The 14,669-nt window shown below is 41.3% G+C and overlaps 1 protein-coding gene across 1 annotated transcript in view; it reads right to left on the bottom strand.

The window, feature by feature from the left end:
• LOC139420697 (cadherin-10-like) overlaps positions 1-14,669 on the bottom strand; it is a 63,446-nt gene that overhangs the window by 23,691 nt on the left and 25,086 nt on the right. Inside the window, exons 3-6 of the mRNA XM_071170920.1 lie at positions 10,413-10,707; positions 3,056-3,175; positions 851-1,018; positions 197-384 (exon numbers count right to left, since the gene is read on the bottom strand). Coding sequence (XP_071027021.1) covers positions 197-384; positions 851-1,018; positions 3,056-3,175; positions 10,413-10,707 — 771 coding nt within the window. The remainder of the gene's footprint in view (positions 1-196; positions 385-850; positions 1,019-3,055; positions 3,176-10,412; positions 10,708-14,669) is intronic.

The raw sequence follows: 14,669 nt of genomic DNA on the forward strand, positions 1-14,669 counted from the left end.
CAAGGAGGAATAAGGGTCTCTTGACAGTGAAAAGAATTAAGTACTTCCGTGAAGATGATGATAATAATAGAAGACGGGTTTAGTTCAGAGAGAGGATCACTCTGTCTGCACACAAAGTGGTATCTTGTGATTTGAAGCAGTGGGGTCATAGGCGATTAAAACATGAGAGCGTTGCACTCAGGAGTTTAGGGGCTACCTTTTTCACTCTGATAATGCCCTCCTGTGTATTTTGGTCAGTGATGATGGTGAATATGTCCTGTCCGTCTCGGTCGACGATGCTATACTGCATCTCAGCATTCCGCCCCACATCCGCATCGTTAGCCTTGATCCGGCCTATGGCAGCTCCTACTTCAGCTGACTCCAGAGTGCTCAGACGAAATGTATCTGGGGAGATGAGGGAAAACTATGATTTAAAAAAAGAACAGAATAAGCACTGCCATTTTTTGTGCAATTTTCCTTGTGTGGGAATGTTTGGCAACGTTGTCATTAGTTGTGGGAATCCTTCAGAAATGATTATTTCGTACAGATGGTTCTCTTTGGGACTATGATGCCAGTCCTAACCATAGGCTACATACAGTGCATAGAACAACATCTGCTTTTTGAAAGGACATTAAAGGTTCAGTACAGTGGTAGAAAAAAGCTTATTGGTTATGTCTTAAAACCTTATCCGACATTGACTAGACAGAGATCATAAGTTATTGTTGATAGGCCTACAAGCTAGAATAACCTTTTTTGACTTGGTTCGAACAGTTTTGCACAGTTATAAAGCACATACATGTACTGTACAGTACAGCATTGTGTGCGCCTAAATGAAAAACAGGTCAACAAGGAGAGCAGAATTGAGTCTTACGGTTGGCAAAGCGGGGTGGGCTGTCGTTCTCATCAGAGAGAGTGATGCTGACCGTGGTGGTCCCTGATAGTCCACCCATCTGGCCAGCCATGTCTTTAGCCTGGATCACAACCTGGTAGTTCTCCTTCGTCTCCCTGTCCATGTTGGGCAGGGCTGTCCTGATAGTACCTGAGTTAGAAAATAGACTACTATCAGTATAAATAAGTACCACTGGTGTATGATTGGTCAGGTTTAACATGAGTTAAAAATCATTTACAAGGACAAGATCTACTTCATTTAGAATAAACAATCATCTGTATTGCCAGTAATAAGTATGAACACAACATATTACAAATCTTGTTGAGTTATCAAATGAAGGCATCAAACGCTGAACACCAATGTATACAGCTGAAGTCGGAAGTTTACATACAATTAGGTTGGAGTCATTAAAACATATTTTTCAACCACACCACAAATTTCTTGTTAACAAACTATAATTTGGCAAGTCGGTTAGGACATCTACTTTGTGCATGACAAGTACTTTTTCATACAATTGTTTACAGACAGAATATTTCACTGTATCACAATTCCAGTAGGTCAGAAGCTTACATACACTAAGTTGACTGTGCCTTTAAACAGCTTGGAAAATTCCAGAAAACGATGTCATGGCTTTAGAAGATTCTGATAGGCTAATTGACATCATTTGAGTCAATTGAAGGTGTACCTGTGGATGTATTTCAAAGCCTACCTTCAAACTCAGTGCCTCTTTGCTTGACAACATGGGCAAATCAAAAGAAATCAGCCAAGACCTCAGAAAAACAATTGTAGACCTCCACAAGTCTGGTTCATCCTTGGGAGCAATTTCCAAACGCCTGAAGGAACCACGTTCATCTGTACAAACAATAATATGCAAGTGTAAACACCATGGGACCAAGCAGCCGTCATACCACTCAGGAAGGAGACGGATAATGTCTCCTAGAGATTAATGTACTTTGGTGCGAAATGTGCAAATCAATCCCAGAACAACAGCAAAGGACCTTGTGACGATGCTGGAGGAAAAAGGTACAAAAGTATCTATATCCACAGTAAAACGAGTCCTATGTCTACATAACCTGAAAGGCCACTCAGCAAGAAAGAAGCCACTGCTCCAAAACCTCCATAAAAAGCCAGACTATGGTTTGCAACTGTACATGCTGAGAAATGTCCTCTGGTCTGATGAAACAAAAATAGAACTGTTTGGCCATAATGACCATCATTATGGTTGGAGAAAAAGGAGGGGGCTTTGAGGCCGAAGAATACCATCCCAACCATGAAGCACGGGGTGGCAGCATCATATTGTGGGGGTGCTTTGCTGCAGGAAGCACTGGTGCACTTCACAAAATAGATGGCATCATGAGGAAAATGGAAAATTGGAAAATGAGGAAAATGGAAAATTATGTGGATATATTGAAGCAACATCTCAAGACATTAGTCAAGAAATTAAAGTTTGACCCCAAGCATACTTCCAAAGTTGTGGAAAAATGGCTTAAGGACAACAAAGTCAAGGTATTGGAGTTGCCATCACAAAGCCCTGACCTCAATCTTACAGAACATTTGTGGGCATAACTCTGCGAACTGTGTGCGAGCAAGGAGGCCTACAAACCTGACTCAATTACACCAGCTCTGTCAGGAGGAATGGGACAAAATTCACCCAATTTATTGTGGGAAGCTTGTGGGAGGCTACCTGAAATGTTTGATCCAAGTTATTAAACAATGCTACCAAATACTCATTTAATGTATTTAAACTTCTGACCCACTGGGAATGTGATGAAAGAAACTAAAGTTGAAATAAATCATTCTATCAACTATTATTCTGACATTTCACATTCTTAAAATAAGGTGGTGATCCTAACTGACCTAAGGCATGGAATTTTTACTAGGATTAAATGTCAGGAATTTTGAAAAACTGAGATTAAATGTTTTTGGCTAAGGTTTATGTAAACTTCTGACTTCAGCTCTATTTACACCACACCAACAGTTCACAGCAGACATTAACTCGCAAAAAATGATCATTGCTTGATTCAGACAAGAGAGGAAACCTTTGATTCACCTCAATTCACTTCTCATTCACAAAAAAACACCCCATCTGAGTGCTGCTGAATCTTTTTTTGCAGCGAGTTAATATGCACACAAGATACCTCATGTCAAGTGTTTGCATGCCCATTTTGCTTGTTGGGAATATTTTACCATTGTCTGAATCCACTGAGAAATAGGGTTGACCCTGTAGAATACTGTACACAAGCTTGGCACTGTTCCCGTATGTTTGATCGTCAGCATCTGTCGCGGTGACTTGTATAACTGACGTGCCTGTGGAGGAGAAGATAGAGTTCATGCACATATCCATAATGGGGAACCCAACCCAACTCAAGTAGCTGTGCCCCTACACAGTCATGTGAAATCCATAGATTAAGGCCTAATTAATTTACTTCAATTGACAATTTTTTTTATATGAACTGTAATTTGAAATTGTTGCATATTACTTTTACATTTTGTTCAGTGTTGATAGCTAGGGTTTGAAGTAAGTATATCTACCTGTCAGTTATAAACTAATTTACACACCACACACACACACACACACACACACACACACACACGAGAAATTGAGATTGCGTGCTACAGATTAAGCACAGACAAATCAAAAACTCTCTTGTGCTTGTGCAGCATCTCCCCTCTCCCCACACATGACTCAAGTTCAGTCAAAATAAACAACATTTCTGACAAAATAAAAATGTTTTGAAAGCATTGTTTACTAATGGGGAATGCAGTCAGATAACAGTCCCCCCAGTTCTCTCTTTGCTGAAGTCATATGTGCACGTTTCAGTGCCCAACAGGTCATAGATCTGATTTTTTTCAGATGTCCAGGAGGAACAAGAGAACGATGATTTAGAAGAGGAAGAAGAAGAAGATGGGGAAGAATACAACCCAGAGCATGATGCATCATCTTCAGATGAAGAAGAAATCCCCCAAGCTGAATGAGAGACATTTTTGCCAAAGAACAGCAAAACATCATGGTCCTTGTCACCATATGACAACCAGGGCAGGATGGCATCACACGATGTCATAAGGGTGACCCCAGGGCCCACAAGACATGCAGGAGCCCATGCCCAGGACATTGTAACGGCATTCCTCCTCTTCTGAGGAGGAGTAGCGAGAAGGATCGTAGGACCAATGCTCAGCGTGGTAAGTGTCCATAACGTGTATTATAAGATATAAACTGAACACTATGAAATATAAAACAATAAACGTGAACATGAACGAAAACCGAAACAGTACCGTGTGGCAACAAACACTCACACGGAAACAAACACCCAGAACTCAAAAGTGAAACCCAGGCTACCTAAGTATGATTCTTAATCAGAGACAACTAACGACACCTGCCTCTGATTGAGAACCATACTAGGCTGTACTCAAAACCCCAACATAGAAAAACACACAGACTGCCCACCCCAACTCACGCCCTGACCATACTAAATAAAGACAAAACAAAGGAAATAAAGGTCAGAACGTGACAGACATTGCCTCAACATTCTACATATTCATCACACCAGCCATCGAAAAAATAATCCTGGAGATTACACATTTTTAGGGTTTCCGTAAATATGGAGACAATTGGAAAAGGATGGATGAGATTGACCAGCGTGCCTACATAGGGCTGCTAATCTTAGTGAGTATGTATAGGTCCTGAAGCGAGGCTACATGCAGTCTCTGGGATGCAGCGATTGGAAGGGGGATTTTCCGTGCCACGATGCCACTGAAAGTCTTTCACACTTTGTCAAGACCTGCAAGACGTGTAAGAGAATCTGGCGGCCATAAGAGTGGTCAGGGAGAAGTGGGTGGAGCGTCTGCCATACCTCTACAACTCTGGGCCTGAAGTAACAGTGGATGAGCAACTGGTTCCATTCAGAGGTACATTTGTATTTTCATATCTGTAATGTAAGTGATTTTCACTGTTAATTATATTATCTATTGCTGTAATATAATTGATTTATGTGATTGTTTTCTGGGACACTAATATTAATTACTGATAGTAATCTCTTTTGTCAAAAGGTCACTGTCCTTTCCAGCAGTATATGTCCAGCAAGCCAGCAAAGTATGACATCAAGATATGGGTGGCCTGTGACGTACAATCCAGCTACGCTTGGAAGATGCAAGTTTACACATGGAAGAACCAGGGGATGTGGGTTTTGCTTAATGTGACAGATTGACTGAGGGGGTACAATGTCAGGTGTGACAATTTCTTCACCTCTCATGACCTCAGCCAGCAGCTCCTGAAGAGGAAGATCAACATGGTTGGCACAGTTAGAAAGAACAAGCCTAAGCTCCCCCTGCAATCCTTGCAACAAGGGGGAGAGAGGCCTTCCCATCAAAGTTTGCCTTCACCCCCACTCTAGTTTATTACCTCCCAAAGAGGAACAATAATCTCGTCCTCTTGAGCACACTGCACAAAACGGCTGAGATCAGTGATCATGAGGACAGGAAGCCAGCCATCATCCTGGACTACAACCACAACAAAAGAGGCGTGGAAAACCTGGACAAGGTGATTGTGTCACGTTCTGACCATCGTTCGTGTGTGTTTTCCTTGTTTTAGTGTTGGTCAGGACGTGAACTGGGTGGGCATTCTATGTTGGATGTCTTGTTTGTCTATTTCTATGTCTGGCCTGATATGGTTCTCAATCAGAGGCAGGTGTTAGTCATTGTCTCTGATTGGGAACCATATTTAGGTAGCCTGGGTTTCACTGTGTGTTTGTGGGTGATTGTCCTTAGTGTTAGTTTGCACCAGTTTAGGCTGTTTCGGTTTTCATTACGTTTATTATTTTGCACTGTTTGTATTTAGATTTGTGTTGCTATAGTCACAATAAACATGGATCGCAATCTACACGCCGCATTTTGGTCCGACTCTCCTTCTCATCAAGAAAATCGTTACAGATTGGAACTTACAGCTGCAGGAGGATGACTGCCCGCTGGCCCCTGGTCATCTTCCATAACATCATTGATGTGTCCTCATACAATGCCTTTGTGGTATGGAACAAGATCAACCCTACCTGGATGCCAGATAAGCGTAACAAGAGGAGGGTGTTCCTGCAGCAGCTGAGAAAGGCACCTGTAACTCCACACATTCAAAGGATAGAGCGCCTCCCCCATACAGCAGCCTTTGCAGGGCTTATGAAAGCTGTTCAGGGGGCTGAATCTTGTCCTGATCCACCTGAGGCTGCAGCTGGGGCAGGCAAGAAGAGATGACAATTCTGCCCCCCAAAGAAGGACTGTAAAACAAATACTATGTGCTGCACTTGTGCGAAATTCATCTGCAAAGTCCATGTACACACACTTGCATACTGTCCTGTATGTGCTAATAGTCAATTGATTTATGTTCTTCACATTTTTTATTTGCATCTATTATCTTATTTTCTTCTTATTTAGTGTTGTTTTTTATACATCTTGTGGGTGGGGGCAATGGTTAAAAAAATGGGAGAAGACTAGTATTTTGTAGTTGAATTCCTTATTGTACAGTGTATAAGAATATATCAATATTTTTGCCAAACATTTCAAGACTTATTGTTTTCCTTCAATAAAATGCATTCAAAACTACTTTCTGCACATTTGTGCTACTTTCTTAGGCTATACAAGTACTATCTCTTGCAAAACAAATATATATGTTTACACCTATGCAGTACCTTTAGAAATAATAATAAACCTCTGGAGAGACCGGGTCAGTAACTAATACTCTTAGTAAAAGTATTTATCTTCAACTTGCAATCTGTGGATTCTATTCGATCAGATAGATTAAAATTGTATGTTAAACGTCAGAGCATAGTTGAAAGATATGTGTTGCGTAGAAATCAGAACAGGGTGGCCAGGAGAGATAGGTGGGATGGTCTGAGGGAAGCTGAGGGTTGGGATGTGGAATTGGAGACAAGTGAGAGTGGAGTTGCTGGGCGCGGGATAGAATGACGGTCAAAGATAAAAGTAAAAAAATTAAGTCAAAATAAAAAGTATGTTTGACGGACACTGAGGGGCAGTGTTACAGCTAATGCCTGTTTTCCTGAGGCTGATGCCACACAGCTGTTTGTACACATGCATATACATACACTCTCATTCAAATGCACACACGTGCACATACATGGACACAAACACACATGTAAATAGTACCATACATGCACTCAAACATATTCAGTCGGCCTTGCTGTTAGGATTTTTGTTGTCCTTGATGTCTTTCTTTGTTGCATTGCTGTTTTCTGTTTTCCTTCGTCTTTGTCTTTTTTATCTTTTGTTAATTTTGTTGGTTGTTGGTGCATGGGGGGGGATAGTGGTGGAACTTACGCACTCCAAAAACTATGCCTAGAGTTTCTCATTCTATCACCGCATAATTCATTTTTGCTTTGTTCAATGTCCTCGATGCGAAAATGATAGGCTTCTTTTCACCGGAAGGCATGGGATACGACTTCTCCCACACGATAGGCACCAGCATCCCAAGCTATTTGGATGGGCAATGACGGGTCAAAGTTTTGTCAGTGCAGATTTACGGAGTGTTTTCTTGGTTTTCATGAACACTTCCTTGCATTGTTTTGTCCATTTCCATGTTTTGTCCTGACAAAGCAACGGATACAGCAGCTTCAGCTTCGCTGCTAAGCTTGGGAGAAAGTGTCCATAGTTATTCAGTAACCCCAGGAAGAATGTAGTTGGCTCACGTTCTGAGGAGCTGGGGCGTCCAAGATAGCCTTGACCTTGGACAAAGCCTTGTGAAAGCCTGTAGTGTCGATGACGTGTCCAAGGTATTTAACCCTGGATTGGAAGAATGCACATTTCTCCTTATAAACTGGCAGTCCATATTCCTTCAATCTCTGTAGTGTTGCATCCAAGTTCTGGAGATGATCCTTTTTGTTACTTTCCAGTAACAAGGATGCCATCCAGGTAGCATTGGTCTTCTGGCAATCCACTCAGAGTCTGTTCCATCTCCTTTTGGAACGGCGCTAGTGCTCTTGTGATTCCGAACGGTAAACGACAATACCTGAAGAGCCCATTTTGTGTCAGAACAGTCAGCAGCTCTTTTGACATTTCTTCCACATGCATCCGCAACTAGGCTTGGTAGTGGTTTATTTTGCTTTTGACTGCCGGCTAAATTGATGTATGGTAGCAGATACTGTTCAGCGGACAACACAGGGTTAACTGTGACTTTCAACAGTCTCCACATATCCTGATTCCACCATCCTTGTTAAGGACTGGTACGATGGGTGTCGCCCGTTCACTCACACTGACCGGCTACAGGACTGTTTTTGACAGAAGCAGGGAATGTCAACTAGATTCAGCTGTGGGAAGAAAAACATTTCTTGAGTGGATGGTCAGGGGGCTAGAACATTATAAGACATTTGTCGACGTCAAATTGACCGCAAGAAGCTAAAGAGATAAAATATTTGACTAAAACATAATGATTTCAAAACTTGCCAAATTTGTATGCAAACATGTCTCTCTAATGTGTGGGAATACTGGGTAACAGAATATCATCATTAAAATCACATGGGGGTGATTTCCTGGTGTTTTTACAGCTTTTTATGGCCAACAATATTTAAAAAAAATATATATATATATAATATAATATATATATAACTGGCGGCCAGCAGGCAGGGTTTTGTTTGGCCCACCAAATTTTCAGAGAAAAAAAATATATATATATATATATATATATATAATATATGTATATATATTTTTTTTTCTCTGAAAATTTGGTGGGCCAAACAAAACCCTGCCTGCTGGCCGCCAGTTTGGGAACCCTGGACTAGAGCGTCCAAGTCAGCCTTAACTTTTGGTCTGATGGCATAAGGTACCGGTTGTGTTTTCAGAAACTTTGTTGTCTGGCTTAATGCTGAGTTTCACTCTAATATATTTCATGAAACCCAGCTCTCCATTAAATACTTCTCCATGTTTCTTTAAGATAGGCCTGTGTTTCCATGTGTCATTGTATGCCCTGATGGCCAGTCTAGCATGATTTTCTCCAACCACAAACATCCAGGTAGTGATTGACAGCTTCCTTTCACAATATAGACTGGCATTTTTTCAGTTTGTCCCTTTATCTGAACTGTGACCTCAGTGATGCCTCTCATGGCGACAGATTCACCCATGTAAGTCTTTAATATGATGTGTGCTGGCTGAAATGCAAGGTGTTCCAGTGTCCTTTTGTCAAACTGTGTCTGACACAAGAGATACAACTGCCCGTGTCAATCTCTATATGCACCGGCTGCCCCTCTAGCAAGGGAGAGACATAGTAGCCGTGCAGCCCCCCAGCAACAGTCAGTATATTCAGTGTGACTTCCTCTTCCGATTGGTCACTTGCTCAACAGCCTAAACATGTCTATTTTTCCTGTGTTGGAATATCTCTTTCTTGTTTTCAGTTTTACGCGTTTTCTCTGAGCTCTTTTTGTTTCTGCAAGCTCGTTCGACAAGGCCCTTTTTTACCACATGCTCATCAATCTATGTCCTTACGCCAGCAAGTAGACGCCTGATATCCTGCTTTGACAAAGTGGAAGCATGTGCCTTGATTTCCCTCTCCTGATTTTCAGTTGCAACTTGGTGCACATTTCCTGATGAATCCAACTGTTGAGCCTCTTTTGCAGCTATTCCCATGGACACACTGACTGTAATAGCTTTTGCAAAGGTCCGATTACTTTCAGTCAATAGTCTCTTGTGTAGCTTCATGCCTTAGCTCACATACTAGTCTGTCTCTAATGCTGTCATTTAGAACATCAAACTCACAGTGCACTGATTTAATTTAGTGCACTATTTAATGCAGCAGCAAACACGTGTCTCTGATTCTCCCTATTCCTGAGTCCTTCTGTGGAACCCTTCAGCAATAACTAGTGATTTGGTGAAAATGGTCCTTCCAGTATTTCCACAATATCTCCACACGTTGTGTTACCTTGCCTGTAGCAGACTGCGGAGTAAATTACATTTCTTTGGCCCCATAATACTAAATAATTTAGGCACAATTTTGTCCTCATCAATGTAATATGCAAGAACAAAATATTCAAACTGTTCTGTATATGAGCTCCACTGCTCAATACTTTCATCAAATGTTTCCAACAATTCCAGAAATTCCAGCCACAATTTCATCAATGTTTTCAAACATTCAAGCAATTCCAGCCACAAATCCAGTCACTGTTAACCTCAACATCCTCTCTCTGGAATCAGTTAATGATTCCATCATTATGTGAACACGATAGAGGACGATTATTTGCCATATTGGCAAATAGGTTTTTATTTAACTTGCAATTACACATTCTATTAATTTGTGGGCTCATAATTGGAAATGTATTCCAGTTTGCCCGTTTGCCTTTTTAAGGCTTTTTTGTATTTGTGCCTACTGGTTCATCTATATTATCTTAATTAAGTTCAGTGCAATGAGGCAAAACCTTCACTAAAGATGATTTGATTTCCAGTTCATTATCTCTGCCTTTGTTAACTAAGTTTAAAAAATAATTGTCATTCACATTTCTTCATGGAAATACAGCACCACAAAAGGACCAACTCAGACAATGCAGTTGTTTTTACTCACCTACATCTGACATCTCTGGGACACTGGCGAAATAGATGTCTTTTGAGAACTTTGGCTCATTGTCGTTGATGTCGTGGATCTTGATGTTAAATTCAGTATCAGCCTCTAGTGTCTTGTTGGTCCTCTTGTCCACCACCTTAGCGTGGAGTGTGTATATGGCCCTCTCCTCCCTGTCCAACCGCTTAGTGGCGTGAATGTCACCTGAGTTCTCATCTATTAGAAACAAGCTCCCCACCCCGTCTCCAGTTAGAATGTACTTCACGTTACCTTCCCCTCGGTCCATATTGGAATGCAGCTGTGGATAGAAAGAAGGAAAAACCATGTGAGAGATTTCTTTTGAGATGGAGAGAGCATTCAGCATCAGTCAGGAAATTTGAAATGTACAAAAAACTAAAATGGCAAGTACAGTTGGCAGGTTTATGTAAATAACAGATTCAACACTAAATTCAACATCTGTTTACATCTGCCTTGGATTAGTCTCTCTGGACAGATATTCATATACAGCCAAGCTAGCTATAATAATAATAATAATAATATATGCCATTTAGCAACTATCTTGAGATTTTGATTATTGCTCACTATATTGGCCTTGGATACATTCAATTCACAAACATTTGATTTCAGAGTTTATATACTCTTGGCTGACGATTACCATCCCTCACAATATATTTACTCAATTTCAGAAATGGAAAAACAAGAATGCTAGCACAAGCATGTTAGCTCAGAGACTGAAAGGCAATGGTTCTTGTTTGGATCTTATTTGGTTCTTGTATGGACCATATATTGCAACATAAATGGGCCTCACGGGTGGCGCAGGGGTCTAAGGCAGTGCTAGCCGTGCCACCAGAGATTCTGGGTTCGAGCACAGGCTCTGTCGCAACCGGCCGCAACTGCGAGGCCCATGGGGCGGCGCACAATTGGCGCACAAGTGTCGTCCGGGTTAGGGAGGGTTTGGCCATCAGGGATATCCTTGTCTCATCACGCACTAGTGTCTCCTGTGGCGGTGCAGTGCATGCTGACCGAGTACGCATGGCTCTCGACCTTCGCCTCTCCCGAGTCCGTACGGGCGTTGCGGCGATGAGACAAGACAGTAACTACTACCAATTGGGGAGAAAAAGGGGGTAAAATAATGAAAAAAAACATGAATGGTTGCTCAGAGACTGCTCTGTTTGGTACAGAACATCCATCTTGAATCTTGCATTCCAATGGATTCTTAGCAATGCTTCTTATCTTAATTGTAACTTGCCCCTGAAGTGGCCACACTGGGAGGCCCATGGGCACAAGTGTCATCCGGGTTAGGGTGGGTTTGGCCATCCTTGTCTCATCACGCCCTAGTGTCACCTGTGGCGGTGCAGTGCATGCTGAGCAGGTCGCTAGGTGTACAGTGTTTCCTTCGATATATTATTTTACCGCCCTTTTCTCCCCAAACGACTGTATATATCCCCAAACGACTGTATATATCGCCCTGTCTGATCAAAATAATCATATTCTTTTTTTTATTTTTTTTATTTTTACCCCTTTTTCTCCCCAATTTCGTAGTATCCAATTGTTGTAGTAGCTACTATCTTGTCTCATCGCTACAACTCCCGTACGGGAGAGACGAAGGTTGAAAGTCCTCCGATACAGAACCAACCAGAACCAACCAAGCCGCTGCTTCTTTAACACAGCACACATCCAACCCGGAAGCCAGCCGCACCAATGCGCCGGAGGAAACACTGTGCACCTGGCCACCTTGGCTAGCGTACACTGCGCCCAGCCCGCCACAGGAGTCGCTGGTGCGCGATGAGACAAGGATACCCCTACCGACCAAGCCCTCCCTAACCCGGGCGACGCTAGGCCAATTGTGCGTCGCCCCACGGACCTCCCGGTCGCGGCCGGTTACGACAGAGCCTGGGCGCGAACCCAGGACTCTGATGGCACAGCTGGCGCTGCAGTACAGCGCCCTTAACCACTGCGCCACCCGGGAGGCCCCAAAATAATAATATTCTGTGGGTAATTTTAAGTGGACAACCCATGAGTCCTGTATTTGATGTTACAACACACACATCAACATACTCCCACATAAAAAAATACTATACTATTCACTCCAGTGTATTTGCAGATTTTAGTATTTATATTTATAATAGTATTTACAGTTAACTATAGAATGAATACTGTAGTATACTGTAGTGTTTTTGCAGACAATACTGTAGTGTTTACTATAATGTTTTTGCTTTATTATGTGCAAGCTTTCTCCTAGAGGAATATTCAAAGTCCACAATTTCCATAATCTGTAGCTAGCTCACAATAGGGTCTATTCAAGTAGTTAAACATTCCTGCACTTTTCTATAATGTGTAGTGTACACAATATATGGTCTACTTGGCATGTTTCTCACTTATGGATGACACAAATTGGGATATGGGGGAGGGGGCAGGGTATATGCAAATTATTACTGTAGTATTTAGTATAGTTAGAAAAGTGATGTGTTTTTGGTGACTGTAGTGTTTTTGCACACTTTACTGTGGTATTTACAACAGTGTTTTATTTTGTGGATACTACTGTAGTATTCCTATAGGAAATTTCTAGTATACTACAAAATTATATAGTAATCACTTACATGATTGAGGGATACAAAAGTGTGTACGGTAGTATAGTTTTCCACAGTATGCTACAGTTTACTACAAAATTATATGGTAAACTATAGAATTGTTTCAAAAAATGCTGCAGGAAAACACTTACTTTCCTTCCCTTAAATTTTATTTATGTTGTTCGGTATTACTTCACTGATGGGAGCTAGAATCAGAAGCATTTCGCTGCACCTGTGATAACATCTGCAAGATTTGATTTGAGTTCAGATCATGGAATTCTGAACACATCATGCTTCTACGCCTACATTTAAATGTGTCTATGGTGTTATATTTACATGCCAGGATGCTTAGGTAAAATATGATAATAGCAAAACAACAACTGACAGTAGCTAGCTAACTGCTGTAACCCAATAACCTCTGTAGCTAGCCAGGAAGCTAGCTAGCAAAGTTAAAGGGATTGCAAACAGGTTAGCATAACCATCTATATACTGTTTCTAGCCTAACAAACTTTTGTTTTTCTAAATATTAGCTAACTGGATAGCATTTATTAGACCAGCAAAAACATGAATCATACACTAGGAAGGTATTTCCTCCAATGTTATAATGAAAAGGTGCCTCTCACTCCCAAATAGGGGAAATCATTGCATCACAAGAACACAATACAACATATATTCTTGTACTTTTGTTTCTGCTAAGCTTGGTCCAATGTACCATCTAAGTGCCTCTTTCTAGACTATTCATCGTCTTGAAATAAATTAGCATTACTTCAAGTAACTATGATGAGTGACTGGCTTGAAGCTCATTACTGCACTGCTGATACTACAGTGTCATAGGCTTATATTTAGCACTATATCTCATGGGCCATCACATCCTAAGTGACAAGCAGTGAGGGACACAGCATCATAATATTCATGAATATTAATATCAACACACTGAGGGAGAAACTCATTATTTTCTGCAATCTGAAAACCAGGATCAACAACAATGCAACTTTGGGAAGAATATGCAAATGGTCCCTATTCCATATTTAGTGCACGACACTGGTGAAAAGTAGGAATAAGGTTCCATTTTGGGACGCTGATTATGAATACAGCTACAGACTGAATAGTTTTACTCCTGATGTTCATTGCTGAACATTGAAGAATATGATAAGCCAATATAATAATTTCTACATAAAATGTACAGTGGCTACTCTTCAATTGTGTACAGAATCTCCTAAAATACTTTGTTTTTACCCAGTGTTCTTTACTTTCCCACTGCACATTCCACTGATGACTCTTGCAGTCTGTTTGTGTCCCAAATGGCACCCTGTTCCCTACATTTTGACTACTTCTGACCAGGGATATTTAGGACATATGGTATGCTTCTCAGACTCAATGGTTAACCCCAATAAGAGAGAGAATTGACAGAAAGAAAACAAAGAGGAGACCATCAAATGGAAGGGAAGAGAGAACTCCATACAATGGAGCCATGCGCTGTCAGGTCTGCCAGCTAATTGGAGTTTGACAGTCGTCAGACAACACAGGACTAGGGGATTTACTATATACCTGCTAGCACTTATTGAATTAGACAAGTCAGAAAATACACAACACGCTCAGACAGTAAACACTAAAAGGTAATTATTGGAGGTCCGTTTATGGGCAATCTCACAAGCCACAGTGTAATCCGCTGTTTACAGTACACTGTCTG

Source organism: Oncorhynchus clarkii, chromosome 11, assembly GCF_045791955.1.
Source record: "Oncorhynchus clarkii lewisi isolate Uvic-CL-2024 chromosome 11, UVic_Ocla_1.0, whole genome shotgun sequence".
Taxonomy (NCBI): Eukaryota; Metazoa; Chordata; class Actinopteri; order Salmoniformes; family Salmonidae; genus Oncorhynchus; species Oncorhynchus clarkii.